Source organism: Varroa destructor, unplaced genomic scaffold (genome assembly GCF_002443255.2).
Source record: "Varroa destructor unplaced genomic scaffold, Vdes_3.0 BEIS01000001.1, whole genome shotgun sequence".
NCBI classification, from domain to species: Eukaryota; Metazoa; Arthropoda; class Arachnida; order Mesostigmata; family Varroidae; genus Varroa; species Varroa destructor.
Window position 1 is genome coordinate 4,962,028 of NW_019211454.1, and position 13,716 is coordinate 4,975,743.

A 13,716-nucleotide genomic window follows, 5' to 3' on the forward strand; every position below is an offset into this window, starting at 1 on the left:
ATGATATGCTCTAAACAGCTGTCAACTCTTGCCACTTTTATGAAGCGCACTTAATAACTTAAGTTGATGACGAGGTTACGTTGTTCTGAAAGCACGCTTCAGTGACTTTTCCAGAAGGTTTTTTTATCAAAAAATACTAGCTAGGCAAGTTGGGTCGAATTGTCATTGTCCTTGACTTGAAATGAAGACGCACTCTGTCATAACCTATCACGACACTTTCCGCTCTTCTATGGCAACAATTGAGCAGTTTCATAACGAGTTACTAAAGGGGCATAACAGAATGTCCAAGGCTCCAACCAATATAAAGCGGGTAACAGCTAGGCAAGGCGGACGAGGACATCTTATTTTAACATAAAGAAAGGATTCTTTGGGTACGTTTTATATATATCCAATCTTACTATTATCATAAAGTAAGACCAATACTGTTTGGATTATGGTAAAATAGACATGTAATAAATCACGGTAGACTTCAATTGCGGAATGTATGCAGTATCACTTAGATAACGGTCGCTCGCCAAGCTTTTACCTTAACATAAACAAAAATAAACAACAGAGAAAAAAATAAAGTGATTTTTTTTAACTGCAGTACGTATCCACTATATTATTTTAAGGTTATTAGATGAAAAGAACCATGCTATTAAACGAGACAGATTTGGCGCTACCTTTTATGGACTGTATCTAATTTTATATTACTAAGAGATTGTAACGCATATTGAAATACAACAAGTCAAGAAAACAAACAAAGAATTAGTTCGCCGATTTCACATCTAAATTTTCATTTACAAGTTTATGTTACCGACACCCATTTGACCAAGTGGGAATAGTTCGGTACTTTGAATATATTTTATGCCTACGCGACCGACGATCCTTATTGCTTGAAATTCCCAGGAGAGAACAAATACATTTATTTGGATCCGAAGAATCAAATACCACGCTCACAAGTTACTTGTTATTTGCGGTCAACCACGTTACTATAACTTTCAGGCCAACTTATAATAGTGAAAAAAAAATTACGGCTTCTTTTATAATTACAAGTTTGATGTTTTGTTTGGCAGACAAACAGATAGATAGACACGTCACTTACAGTTTGTGCATAAGGCTACGTAATAAGGCACATTAAACGACCCCCCAATAGCGTACAGCATGTTTTATGCCATAAAGGACCACATGATATAGTTGTTACTTTACAAGTAAACAAAATTCCTTAAACGATAGAACAATCAGACGGAAGCGCGATAAACTCCTGCTTCTGATTACCGAGTGCAGCTTTAGCTTGGTAACAGCATGCAATAATAATGTCGTCAGGGCTCCATGGGTTAGGCCACGAGTAATTCCTATTCTTCATTTCTTTTAAATTATTATTTCCGGTTCAGGATGTATCATATTCTTCAGGATGAGAAGCAGTCTCATCCTGAAGAATATGATACAACGTAGAATGTTGTACACTTTAGACTAAGCTAAAGGCACAATGGATGGTGAAACAATGCAGACTGTGGTATCTTCCACTTGTAACATAACGTTTCCGGCTCCAAGCGTGTAGGAGCATATAGTGCGATGAGAACTTGTACTTGCAAGTTAATTAACAAAGTTATTATTAGACGCAGCTGTGCTTAAGAACAGTTAGAAGAACAGGTATGTTCACGAAAGAGACAGTTCTAGCATTTTGGCTATTTATAAATATAAAGTGTTGATGCTAAAGTTTAAATTTAACTAATAATAACAATCGGCCATCCACATTGTCACTCTAATTCTACCTGCATTCTGTGATTTTTCTTACTGTAAGAATTTTATCACGTCAGGCGAAAAAGGGACCTGCGAAACGGACAGGCTGTAAAGTGGCCCTAAATCACTACAAAATACAGCAGATTCAAGATTGGCTTTATTTAAGGTATTTTTTATGTTCTTTGTTAATTGTAATACAATTTAGGAGATATAACGGTTGAATATATCGGCATTACACGGTATTCCGTTTCGACATACGCTTAAAGCGATTATTTGTGTTTTTCAATATATGAAAAATAACATTGTTTAGTAAAAGTTGAAATTTTTCAATGAAACAGTATCGCTATTCTTTGTTATTAATTACAATTCTATCGATATTATTAATATAATCAGCACTTACGTCCTTTCCTGGGACGATAATCTTCCCGAATCCGTTCGAACATAGCGCCTGTGGCTTGCGCTGCAGATACAACGACACCCGTTGTAATATACCAGACGTCAATCCTTCTGATGTTTCGAATGCCAGTAAAAAAAGGGGAAATTATTCATACTGCAGAACAGAGTGTTTTTTTTTTTATTCACTTTGTTTTGCTGTTTGTTTTAATGCTAAGAAGCGAATGGTTTCTGGTCTATTTTCCAAGTGCCTAGGTGGCCTCTCTCCATTTCTATTGTTTTCTTTGTTGTCTTTTTTCTTTCGCTACTCTATGACGTTTTTTGTCTTTTTTCTTTCGCTACTCTATGACGTTTTTTAAGATGCATCATTTGAAAGAATATTCCCAACAACTTGGTCACGAGGTGAAGCGGTGGCAAAACTAGTTCGTGCTTTGAAGCTTTGAGATTTGCTATCGATGTTGATCATCGTCTTAATAAACAGGGGGTATTTAACTTACGATGAATTTTAGATGTCTAAAATCGCCTTCATTAATTACCCTAAGGCTGAGCGAGTCGGATTCGATGGCCTACTACGTTTGACGTTTGTCGGAAACAAAAGTACAGTCTACAAACAACGACTAGCACATAATCATCTCAACTGAAGGCACACTCTGAAGGTCCTCGTAGCTGTCGACGTTCGCAAAGATTCTATCCTAACTAGATCTATCGCTACACCTTTGCTTTGATGACGACCCTGCGTCGACAAGATATTTTCGCACCTGTATACATATGCAAGTATTTATAATTACTCCAATAATTATATTAAGGTCAAATTGTAGCATGACCGTGGTAAAGTTTACACATATGAATAGATATGACATGAACGCAAACGGTCTACGGATAAAGTCGGTAAAGTCCGACTGGGTAGATCTGGTAATAAACCTATTGTAATCACGTTTTTGGATGACTTTTCGAGTTCAATTGACAATATTCTTACAATCTGCATTGCAGACTTAGCAATCTTCTTACAAAGAAGAATACAGACACAATAGTCGTCACACTAATCCGCACTGTTAAATTCAAATCCAAATAGTTTGTATTACCAACAAAATAAAAATTTACCCTATTGATATCTTTCTGATGAAAGCAGTAAGGCATTTATGTGCGATCGCTGGGTTAATTACATAGTTTAGCTCATTCAAAGCGCTTACATACGACTACCTCGTAGTTTTCGGCCCTGAAGTTATCTGTACACTTCTGCGAAAGTGCGCGGGCCAAAGCATTCAAACTTCAGACCACTTCTATTTTGCTAATTTACTTTGCTTAAGTATACAATCGCATTTTTTTTAATCTATTAGGTAACAGGTATCCCTGCAGGGTGTCATTGCCAAAACAGATTGACAGGTGAATTGATCTGTTGTAGAAATGGAAATTTTTTTCGAAATAGTCTTTCATCAAGACAGTATACAACTACTGACAGAATCACTGATGATCTTTTTTTTGGACAGGATCGAAAGAGGCATGCCGAAATACCAGGATCGAGCTTGCACAGCCATTGAATTGGCTTCACTTACAACTTCGTCTAAACTCCGTTTCTTCGTGAAGGTTTAAGCTAGTCATCTAAGATATATTTTTGCTAGGGACTATCGTAACGTGACGTGTAGGCCAGGAGCGGACAGAATGCAGATCTATTACATGAGCTTAGACACAAAAAAATATCGCTTGAACTTACTTATTTGACCAAGTTAATAGACGCGTTGTGGAACATCAGCTGCTACACACATAGGATCAGTACTTAGTTTGAACTAGTAAACTCAGTGTCTAACTTGTGTAGTTCGGTGCCCAACTAGCCGATTATGTTAAAGTCGAACCGTTATAGGCTATATGTGAAGAAAGATACGAAATTAATGTAGCATGACTACATATATTAAGCATACAACAGAAACGTATTCGGTCTAACGTCGCAGCGCTATTCTAACCAGCTGAGCGATATGCTGGCGTCAGCTAATGCTACGATGTAAGACGCGTCGTCGAATGATACGTCGCTTCGTTTTTTCAATAAACGCATGAATCAAGTTAGAAGTTTAACAGACCAGCCCGTAAAGCCTCACGGCAAAACACATACGTCTAGCATCAAATACGCGGTGGAGAAGTTGCTTTTGTCGATCAGCGAGCAAACAGTGACAAAATATCGGTAGTATTCTGATCTTTACTATACTGACTACTCGCGTCACATCGCGAGACATTTATGCTGACGCAAACGATTCGAAGCAAAACAACAAAATTACTTTATTTATAATAATTAGTATTAAGCAACCATAGACAACTAACTCGAAGCAAAAAAAGTCTATAGTTAATTACATTTTGAACGTATCTGTTCGTATTAGCGGTCACGTGGGGGGGGGGGTTGGAGGAAGCATGCACTTAGAGCACCGGCTAGAACTTCGAGAGGCGAGTGGTGCATAGGTAAAGAGATAAATGCTAATTAAAAACATTGCAAGATATATGCGTGATAGAGAAGAGCTGGCTGAAGACTGGACGTTAAAACCGAAAAATAGACTACGGAGAACAGGCCGTATTACGTCGTTTTCGACAAGAGCTCCAAAGCAAGTGCGTAATAGCGGAAACTACTGCATAGATGGTAAGAGGCTTCTGCAAGGTGTCGGAAGGTACAAATGGCAACGAATGTGGAATGATGGACAGCAAAAGTTATCGACAATTTAGGCAGAACGTATGCACGGATATTGCCAACAACGCGTGATCTCGTAGCTCAATAGATACACAGTCCTCCATGAACTAATAGTTATTTTTAAGCGTGGCTTTAGGCGGCCACATTTCAAAATGGGTAATTCAAACTTCGTTTAACTCCTGGTAAAGATCGTCCAATGTTCTCCCACGAATTTTGAGAACAAAGTGAATGATCGCTTATCTACTGCTTCGCTATAGTAACCGAAAAACAGTACGCTATTGTCGCGCGCCTTAAGGACACACATTTCACGTTTTTATCTGCATGTATCGTAATGTTCAAGCTATGTTTCAACAGGCATTCTATTCTACGACATTTGACCGTAATTGATAATCGCATACGGTTTGATACTTCCTTATAAAACAATAGGTAAAACTATGTCAATGCGGTGAACATCTCGGTTAGATGGATTCTATTTTATGTGCTAGCCACATGCATACTAAATAGAAGGACCAGCCGTAAACACCTCCAGGTTGATTTTCCTCTGGTTCCGCCTCCGTTCCGTCAGTTCGACTATTCCCGCTCATTCGATAGGCCTTGATGACCACTAACTTGGGAACGTTCGCCAAAGCTCGTTCTAATGGACAATGGAACCTTATCTTGTTGCTGCTGCTGCTAAGGGTCCATGTAAATTCGTTAGGGTAGTAGGTTTACGTACAGTTCCGGTCGTAAAGAGTAATTGTATGCGCTGCCTTCACAGCAACTTCATAGCTGTAGGAACTTTATAAATTTGACCTTGGCTTTTTTAATACTAAATAATTAGATCTTTTCTGGCGACCAAGTTGCATGCTAGTGAAATGCACGACGAGCGCGGCCCGATACGGAAAAACAGTTACTGCTTCGAGGCAACTGTTGTAAGGCAACAATAACGAACTGTTCCTGTATAATTATGCTCACAGAAGCACGAACGAATAATCCGTCTAATTTATAGACAGTTTGTAATAGCTTTAAGAACGCTTGTCTCAGAGGCAATCAAGTGGAAGCTGTTCTAACTAAGAACTTCTGCTACGTACATAAACAATGTTGTTGACTTCTATGATCCTAGTCATTATCAAGCTTGATATATTTATCTATCATAGCCAACTATATTGTTTTTCGTATTGACGTTATAATGCTTACGTGTACTCGACCAATTCCGTGCTTTTTTTGCCAGTTGCGAATTTTAAATCGTTTTATTTATACGTTAAATTTGGGATAGAACCTAATGAGCACCGTATTTTTTGTCGTAGCACACAGTAAAGAAATGAGCTGAGTTTACGACACCAGAGAAGAACTCAGAGCCAGAACCGACTTTAACTGACGCATGACCTTTTGCGCGAGGACGATGCGGTCAATCTTAGTGAATACGTGAATTCAACTGGGGCCTGCATAAGCCAGTTTACTGAACGGCCGACAGAAGACAGGACCTGTTCGAGTGATCTGGTGTTTTGCGTCAAGAAGCTGACATTCATGACGACGCCCAAAAATATCTGCACATGCGCAAAAGTTAATGGTACGGCGAATGGAGAGTTCAATCTACTAATAATATCGCAAATCTACCACTTACGTTTAACTATAGGTTGCACTTTGACGTCGCGAATGGGCAACGCTGCCAAGGACAGTTCGAATCGCCTTTTAAAGGAAGATAGAGGTCCCGAATAGGCCATAATATAAATAGTTCTCAAGTAGGTTAGGTTAGGTTAGGTCTCGAGCGTCCTGGACCCTGATTTTGTCGATGGAGCTGAAAGATTATATAGGAAATCAAAAGGCTAAAAGAGAGAAGATGTCATACTTGGGTTTGGTTGCCGCCTTCAACCAGCTCACATAAATTTGCCCGTTTGAAAAGAAGAACCCACATTATTGTAGAGCCGTATTGTAGACATAGTTACCGTCGTATAACTGAAAAATCGTCGAAGACTCTCTAAAGAATATGGAGCGCCATAGCAACGGATACATCGTATTATATCAAAAATATACCAGACACTCACGACACAATAAAACTTGTCGAAAATCGCGTATCAAAATTAAAGATGAACTCGTCGCCACACATATGTGGGCATAGGCGGGGTAATCCTCATTTTCAACCTCTGTTGAAAGTTGGTCAATTAGAGAGGTGAAACAGTGTCTACCCAGGCAGTCTACGCTCTGTACACAGTGTAAGTTACTAGGCAAGGCAATATATAACAAATATGTCAGCAGATCTTTGACACAGACTTCGAATTCTTCATAGGAATATTCTTTGAACTGAGACGTACTTTAGTACAATATCAAAAAGTAAAAATAAAAAAAAAAAAAAAAAAAATGAACTCTACTCAGATGCACAACGTATGTAGCTATCTCATATCAATATTACGATAACGTTCCTATAGTCCGCCCGTCTGCCATTAAAAAAACGAAAAATTCGCTTACACGGTTTGCCCTATAGCTCTGTATGTTTCACTAGCTGATCATCTGGAAAAAAGTGGGTCACTGTGACCCAAATGCCATTTCGTATCTAGGTTGAGTAAATGTACCAATTTACGAAGACGAAGCAGATGCTATACAGCCCAGCAATAAGAATGATCAATTAAAACGCCTGTTTCCTGGCTAATCTGTTTACCCACTTTGAAGCTAGCCAATCTTTTCATTTGACGCATCCTGTGGAACATGGTACGTCTTTTGTCAAGGGGTTGTTGCAAGAAAGAGGAATAGATGAGACAAGAAAAATAGAAACCTCTGGAGTAATAAAGTTTTCCAGCTTTCTGGGATCAAGAGCCTCATTACCCCAAATTTTGTACTTACTTAAGCACAATAAAACTCAAATATCGACAAACTGAAACTAGGCTAGTTCTTTTTTATGCTGCTGAGTCAAACAAGTATGGAGGACTTAATAGCTGACATCACAGTTACCGTCGTAACTTAGAAAATACATTCTAGGACAATTGGAATGTCGCTATATTAGCACTAGGCAAACGCGGCTCGCCACAATGATCAGGGCTACGTAGCTTACCGAATATATCACATAAAATGCCTATAAAGAAAAATAGCACTCATTAAAGGTCATACGTTCAGAGCTAAGAGTAGGCTCGTTGCAATAAACGTCAAACCATAGCTAAAACATCGTAAAAACAAAGTTTCCTGTTCCAGACAATAGAAAATCGCCTGGACACAATAACTTGACATCTTAAAAGGTACTCATGTATATAATAGCTATTCCATATCGCCTAAAACTCAGCTTATCTAGAGGGATATTGTTTCCCAGCACTCTAAGAGCAGCCACAATATTTTCGATACATAAAGGCGAAAACAGCACGTATTCTCCTTATTTTTAAACGTCAATGACATAGTAATCGAGCGCCTGATAGAAACAAATATAATTCTACCGGAGCAATAATAATGCGACTTTAAAAAGAACCGGGACACATGGGAGTGCGCGCCTCACAAACACAAATTCAAGAAGCTCCAGAGAAAAGTAAGATTATAAGAGTAATTTTCTTAGATTTTTGACGCACTTTTGACACAGTCCCGAGGGGAGACTTCTAAACAAACTTGAAAAAAAATTGAGGTTCAAAAAGCAACATTACAACTTACCAATTGATTTCGATGAAAGGCAGTGATTCCTCGAAATCGACACCAGAAGTTCAAAAGTACATCTTATCGATCGCGATGCATCCCAGGAAAATTCTACAGCGCTAATTGAATTTACGCCATACGTGAAGAACCTACTCACGATTCAGTAAACAAACAAAAGATATATCGGTGCGTCGAAGACATACGTCGTGTATACATTCTAGGAACAGGTAAACGCAAACGTAATAGGAAAGTTTTCCTACAGTATTCAAGTATGGTCCTAGGCGGACAAAAATCCTAATAAATTACTTCTTTCGGTGACAAGCCAAGAAATAGATATGACTGTTTTGTAGTCAAATACGTAAGAATTTGCGCTAGATGAGAGATCAACTTGCTACAGCATGTAAGCACGACTAAATTTAAATCAAAGTCAGTGACTGACTGTCTGATGGTGGAGAAGGAAAAAAAACGCAAATTCAACTATCTAGCCACCGTAAAAACCGTATACAGATTTTCAACGACATTGAAATATTGTTCGCTATGGAGCATCCTAGAGAATCTAAAGGTACTAGAAAAGTCCTGTTTCAGGAAAACGACGCTAGGAAAGTCAATGCATACAATAGCCCCGCCTGCAAAGTGAACTGGAAATACTGCCGTCAAGCAAAGGTATAGCGAATGCTACCAATGAAATTCAACATTCAAAGAGAGTAGCCTGCCAATCCAGTCGCACGAATCACAATGCTTTTAATATACGTATCCAACTAGTAGTAGGCTGGCCGTTAAATCCTACAGGAGTACGCCTGAAAGGAACAAACACTTAGACATAGAAATATAAAAGGATAACCGAAAGGATTTAAGTAATGCAATACGAACACTATTGTAATCAACACAGAAAAGACTTTATCATAGCACATACAGACATCACAAATAATCATATCTCACATAAAAATCCCAGGCATCATTTTCGATTGACAGTAATGTGCATATCCTTTTGCATTCCGCGTATGAGCAGCTTGGCAACACATTGATTCAGCGAGGACACCGCCTGTGCCATTACATATTGTATCCCTGAACGAGGAATTGTGGGCGCATTTCATTTGGCGGAGATGTGTTTTCGACACGGTTATATGTTCAATAGCATTGTATGTTTAAATAGATGAAGGTTTTTACTTCAAAGAAGATTTCCTCATTGTGTGAGCTCGGGTTGAAAAACTTCTCCCTTTTACTTGAAGGCTGACTAGAAAGTTATAAAGGACATGCTACAGATTATGGTACAAGCAAACGAACTCCATACTTTACAGTCAAAGTAGTACAGATATTAATAATGACATAAAAATGAATCAATAGCTCAGAGGCAATATCAGGTAATACAGGACGTGGACACGATGAGGGTACTGCTGTGCTTCATCCGTTAGGCACTTAAAGACGATTTCACTCCTCAACTATCCTCGATATTTGCTACCGAGGCGGTTGACTTGGAACAGGATTGCCCCGAACACAAGTTAATGTTTAGCTAAAAAAGTAAATTTGATTGTGCTGCTCACCAGTGAAAACCTAGTAGGAGACCTCTGCACACTTACAATTAATAGATCCGATTTGCATATATATGTATGCTGTTATAGCTCATCGCTATATGTAAATTACTATTTAATAAGTGTTGAGCTATACAATTGTTCGAAACAGTTATCTAGAGCAAATGATGCTTTTGAAGATAAAACCACTTCAGTTATCAGTCTTCACGGTACAGAAAAATATCTACAGATCGCAAGTTATAGAAAGAGACCAACTACTGTATAATAAATGAAGAAATATTACCATGAGGATCGTTTACGTATATACCGTTGAATCAAGTGAGTGCTGAGGATTCTATTCCAGCAGCGTGCGCCTCGAAGGCGCAACATCCAGTTGCGTTCTTTAAGAAGAATCCCGCCAGATTTAATTCACTGTTCTTCCAATTGTTAACACAGTTTTCAAATTCAGTTAATGAAATGAACCTCAGCTTGCTCTCTTTTTTTGTTTGAGATCTTCTCGGTCGTTACGAGGCCTCTTCGTTTCGAATGCTTTTTTTTTTCGTTATTTTGAAAAGCGGGGAGCAAGATGATATCTTGCTCCCCGCTTTTCAAACAGAGCTTTGGGAAAAGACAGAGATCAATTTTTTTCGCATCAAAAAGGATTCACATCAGATTCCCTCTATTTCCGGTGGTAGTAATAGTGAAGCACTTCGTTTCTATATATAAATCAACAACATAATATCACAAGATCATTGTGAATGTAAAATCGTAAGACGCTCGTTGTCATAGTTATTGGGCGAGTCCGGTGGAATTTGTAAAGTTCAATTTCGCCTATTTGACTAGGTCGCCAGAGGGCGACAAATGGCAAGATACGGTTTTTTCCCGCATCTAGAGCATGCAGCCAGTATCAGAGTCGTGTCCTCTACACGATCTATGGCCGAATTGATATACGATGAAGCGAGTTGCTATACGTTCTTCTTTGTTCGCGAAGAAGTTTACTCTGATCTCGGCAATTTTTTACACGCGGCTCCTAAGCTAAGTTTAACGCTAAACGTGCCGAGGTTTTTTTTTATAGGGGTTATTGATTTATTGCAAAGCTACCGATCGTTTTCTTAGCTAGATGGCTTTAAAGGTAATATTTTAACCGCATCGAAGGGGAGCCGATGTCATCTGAAAGCTGATTTGGCAATACCAGATGTAGTGAGAGCGTTGGAATAGACTTTAGCTAGATTTGAGATAGAACGACTCGAAGATGAGTGAAATTCGCTATACCGCACGCTTTTGTTACGATGAACACACAAGGCCTATTGAAAAAAAGACCTGCGCTGTTTATGATCACAGATGGCTCTGTCACCTTCTTTTTGGACATTTTCATATGGAACAGCCTTCCCACAGTGATCAGCCATCTACGAAAGAGCTGATGAGACAGCTTATGAGACGACTGATACATAAATAGCCACGATGACTAACCTACATCCATCGCCAGTTTGACTTATCTAACGGAAACTGATTGCAGAAAAGACTCGATGTCGCAGGGATTGACGCAGGAAGATTCAATTGGTCGCGTATCCGTCTGCAAAAGTCTACACAAACGCATATAAATCGAGCCATTTCCAAAATGGTTGACCATGACTGATGGTAACGTACGAATCGAAAAGGTGCTTTACAATCTGTGAAAAAGTCCACCCCGGGGGCAAATATTAATGCTCACTGTAATGAGTCAGGCTTAGTCTCATGTTATTTTGGTTTTAGTAAAGTCATAACGAATATTTCTATGGGCTGTCGATGCAGACAGTGAGCCGTCTCCCAATAGTTCGATATTTATAGTGATTCCTATTAAATTGAACTGCCAATTTTTCCGCGTAGCTTTTAGAGATACCGAAAGATATCCCGACCCGAAATGATACCGACAGACTTTAATACTTGCTTGAGACATATTTTTATTAACAATGTTGTAAAGGGTCTAACGAATGAAAAGTACTAAATGTGTTACCTGTCTAGAAAAAGCTCGAGCATATTAGCCAATTTGGATTGGACAATATGGGCGAAATTTAGACATGTTTGAGAAAATGGCCACAAATCACGAGGTGAGTTCGTTGTTTGTGATTCGTGAGTTGTCTGAATACGGAGATAATACGATTCGCGATGTATGAGAATCAGTCGAAGATCGCGCTTTGAATCCGCAATCCCAAACTTACTTTGTCTTCCGTTGATGACTTAAAGTTGACAGGGGGCCAGCAAGGTTGCGGGTACGTACTGCAAACATTATCTTTCAGATCTATAACTATAAAAACGTGAACGACGGAAATGTTTCGATGAAAAACATCAATATATGGACTATTGACGTCAATATCTCGCTATATAATAACGTCCGAGAGCATACGAAATTATCTGATCACCTATTTTATTGCATTACTACTGGCTATCGCTACGTTAAAGATACGGATCATTTTAGTTTGGGCTAAAATATCTTCAGTAGCAGACTGAAAGCGGGCTCAAAGGCAAGTATGAGGAATATTGCTACAACTATCTGCTGCCGTAAGGAAATCCAACAATATTGTTCACCCTTCGGAGCATCACAGAAAACGGTTTAGTTCTCCATGCTGTATAAACGGCCAGCGTGGAATCGCGTCAAAACACAAATATCTCCTTGCTGGCTAATTTCGGGTAAAGTAATAACCTTATGAAGCTGGCCTGAAATATTCTATGTCTATCCTTTATTCTGAAATAGGACTGTTAACGATAGTGGCAGCACTTTGTACCTTTCAATGAAGCACCCGTGTGTAATAGATTTTTTCGCTCGCTGTCATTTTTTTCATTTGAATTTATCGACACAAAACAGTCGATTGTTCTATTCATAACAACTAGTTCTATTAACTGAAACAAAAATTATGCCTAAAAGAAACTTATGTTTGCTTATGGACGATAACTTGCTTTTAGATGGCATTCATATCATCAGATATAGGGATAAGTAGTGCATGGAGAACTTTTTTTTGATTTAATTGATCCTCCTAGGTAGCTTTGAACCGGCACGGACCTGGATGCAAGTTTATAGTACCTATTTCTTGTAAAATTTTTGACTTGGTCGGACGTTCATAAATAAACGTTCATCCATTGGGGTGTTAAATTAATCACCGAACGACAACTGCAGAGGGTAACCACGTTTCCAAGGTAAGCTTGAAGCACTATCTAAGTAAACTCCGCTTCTATCGATAATAATCGTAATGGCAGTTCCTTCAGTCGTCGCTGGCGTATCTAGCTTATATCACATTTATTTGCTGATTGAAAAGGGTTCTTGCTTCGTATTTAATTGGGAAGCGTAGTTTTCCTCTGAAGTTTGCAGACGATGTTAAATAAAAAACAAAAAAGTGGCTTATTTTGCTCGAAGTAAACAAACTCCACATTATAGCATTATTCTACAATGACGCTGATCTTAGCACATGAACAGCCAGCCATAGGTCAGAGCACCACGTTCTGTTGTACACCCATACAACCTATCTATAGTGCCTGTTTATGTAAACTGAAATACAGATTCAATCTAGACTATAGGCGGTGCTGCAATAGTTTAAAGGTTAACATGTAAATTTCTAAGGAAGTTCGGAACACCCAGTTACTAGGAACTGTAATCTAGATAAGTGTCTCGTCCGTTTTACGTCCGATACTGCCGCGGGTGAACATCGCTTTAGATAACTGGCGTCTTTCGATACGAAACAGCGTGTCTGTCCACTCGGCTTCTACCTACTTTTAAGTTCTTATTATCATAGTGAATGTTTTCAGAAAAAAAAAAAAAAAAAAAGGTTACATGCAAACGATCTATATCGGTACCGATCTCTGCTT

At 38.8% G+C, this 13,716-nt stretch overlaps 1 protein-coding gene across 10 annotated transcripts in view; it reads right to left on the minus strand.

The window, feature by feature from the left end:
• LOC111251794 (uncharacterized) overlaps positions 1-11,976 on the minus strand; it is a 14,151-nt gene extending 2,175 nt beyond the window's left edge. For 2 of the 10 annotated variants that reach the window (XR_002673979.2, XM_086977238.1), the window contains exons 1-4: positions 10,184-10,837; positions 8,390-8,520; positions 6,387-6,560; positions 2,123-2,229 (exon numbers count right to left, since the gene is read on the minus strand). Coding sequence is in view for 7 of the 10 variants with exons in the window: in XM_086977238.1 (XP_086833364.1) it covers positions 2,123-2,229; positions 6,387-6,486 (207 nt within the window). In the remaining 3 variants the exon portion in view is untranslated. Of the gene's footprint in view, positions 1-609; positions 1,568-2,122; positions 2,230-6,386; positions 6,561-8,389; positions 8,521-8,986; positions 9,169-10,183; positions 10,838-11,872 lie in introns of those variants that run through there. The other 8 variants (XM_086977240.1, XM_086977239.1, XR_015318978.1 and 5 more) reach the window with 8 other exon arrangements.
• Positions 11,977-13,716: the final 1,740 nt, after the last annotated feature.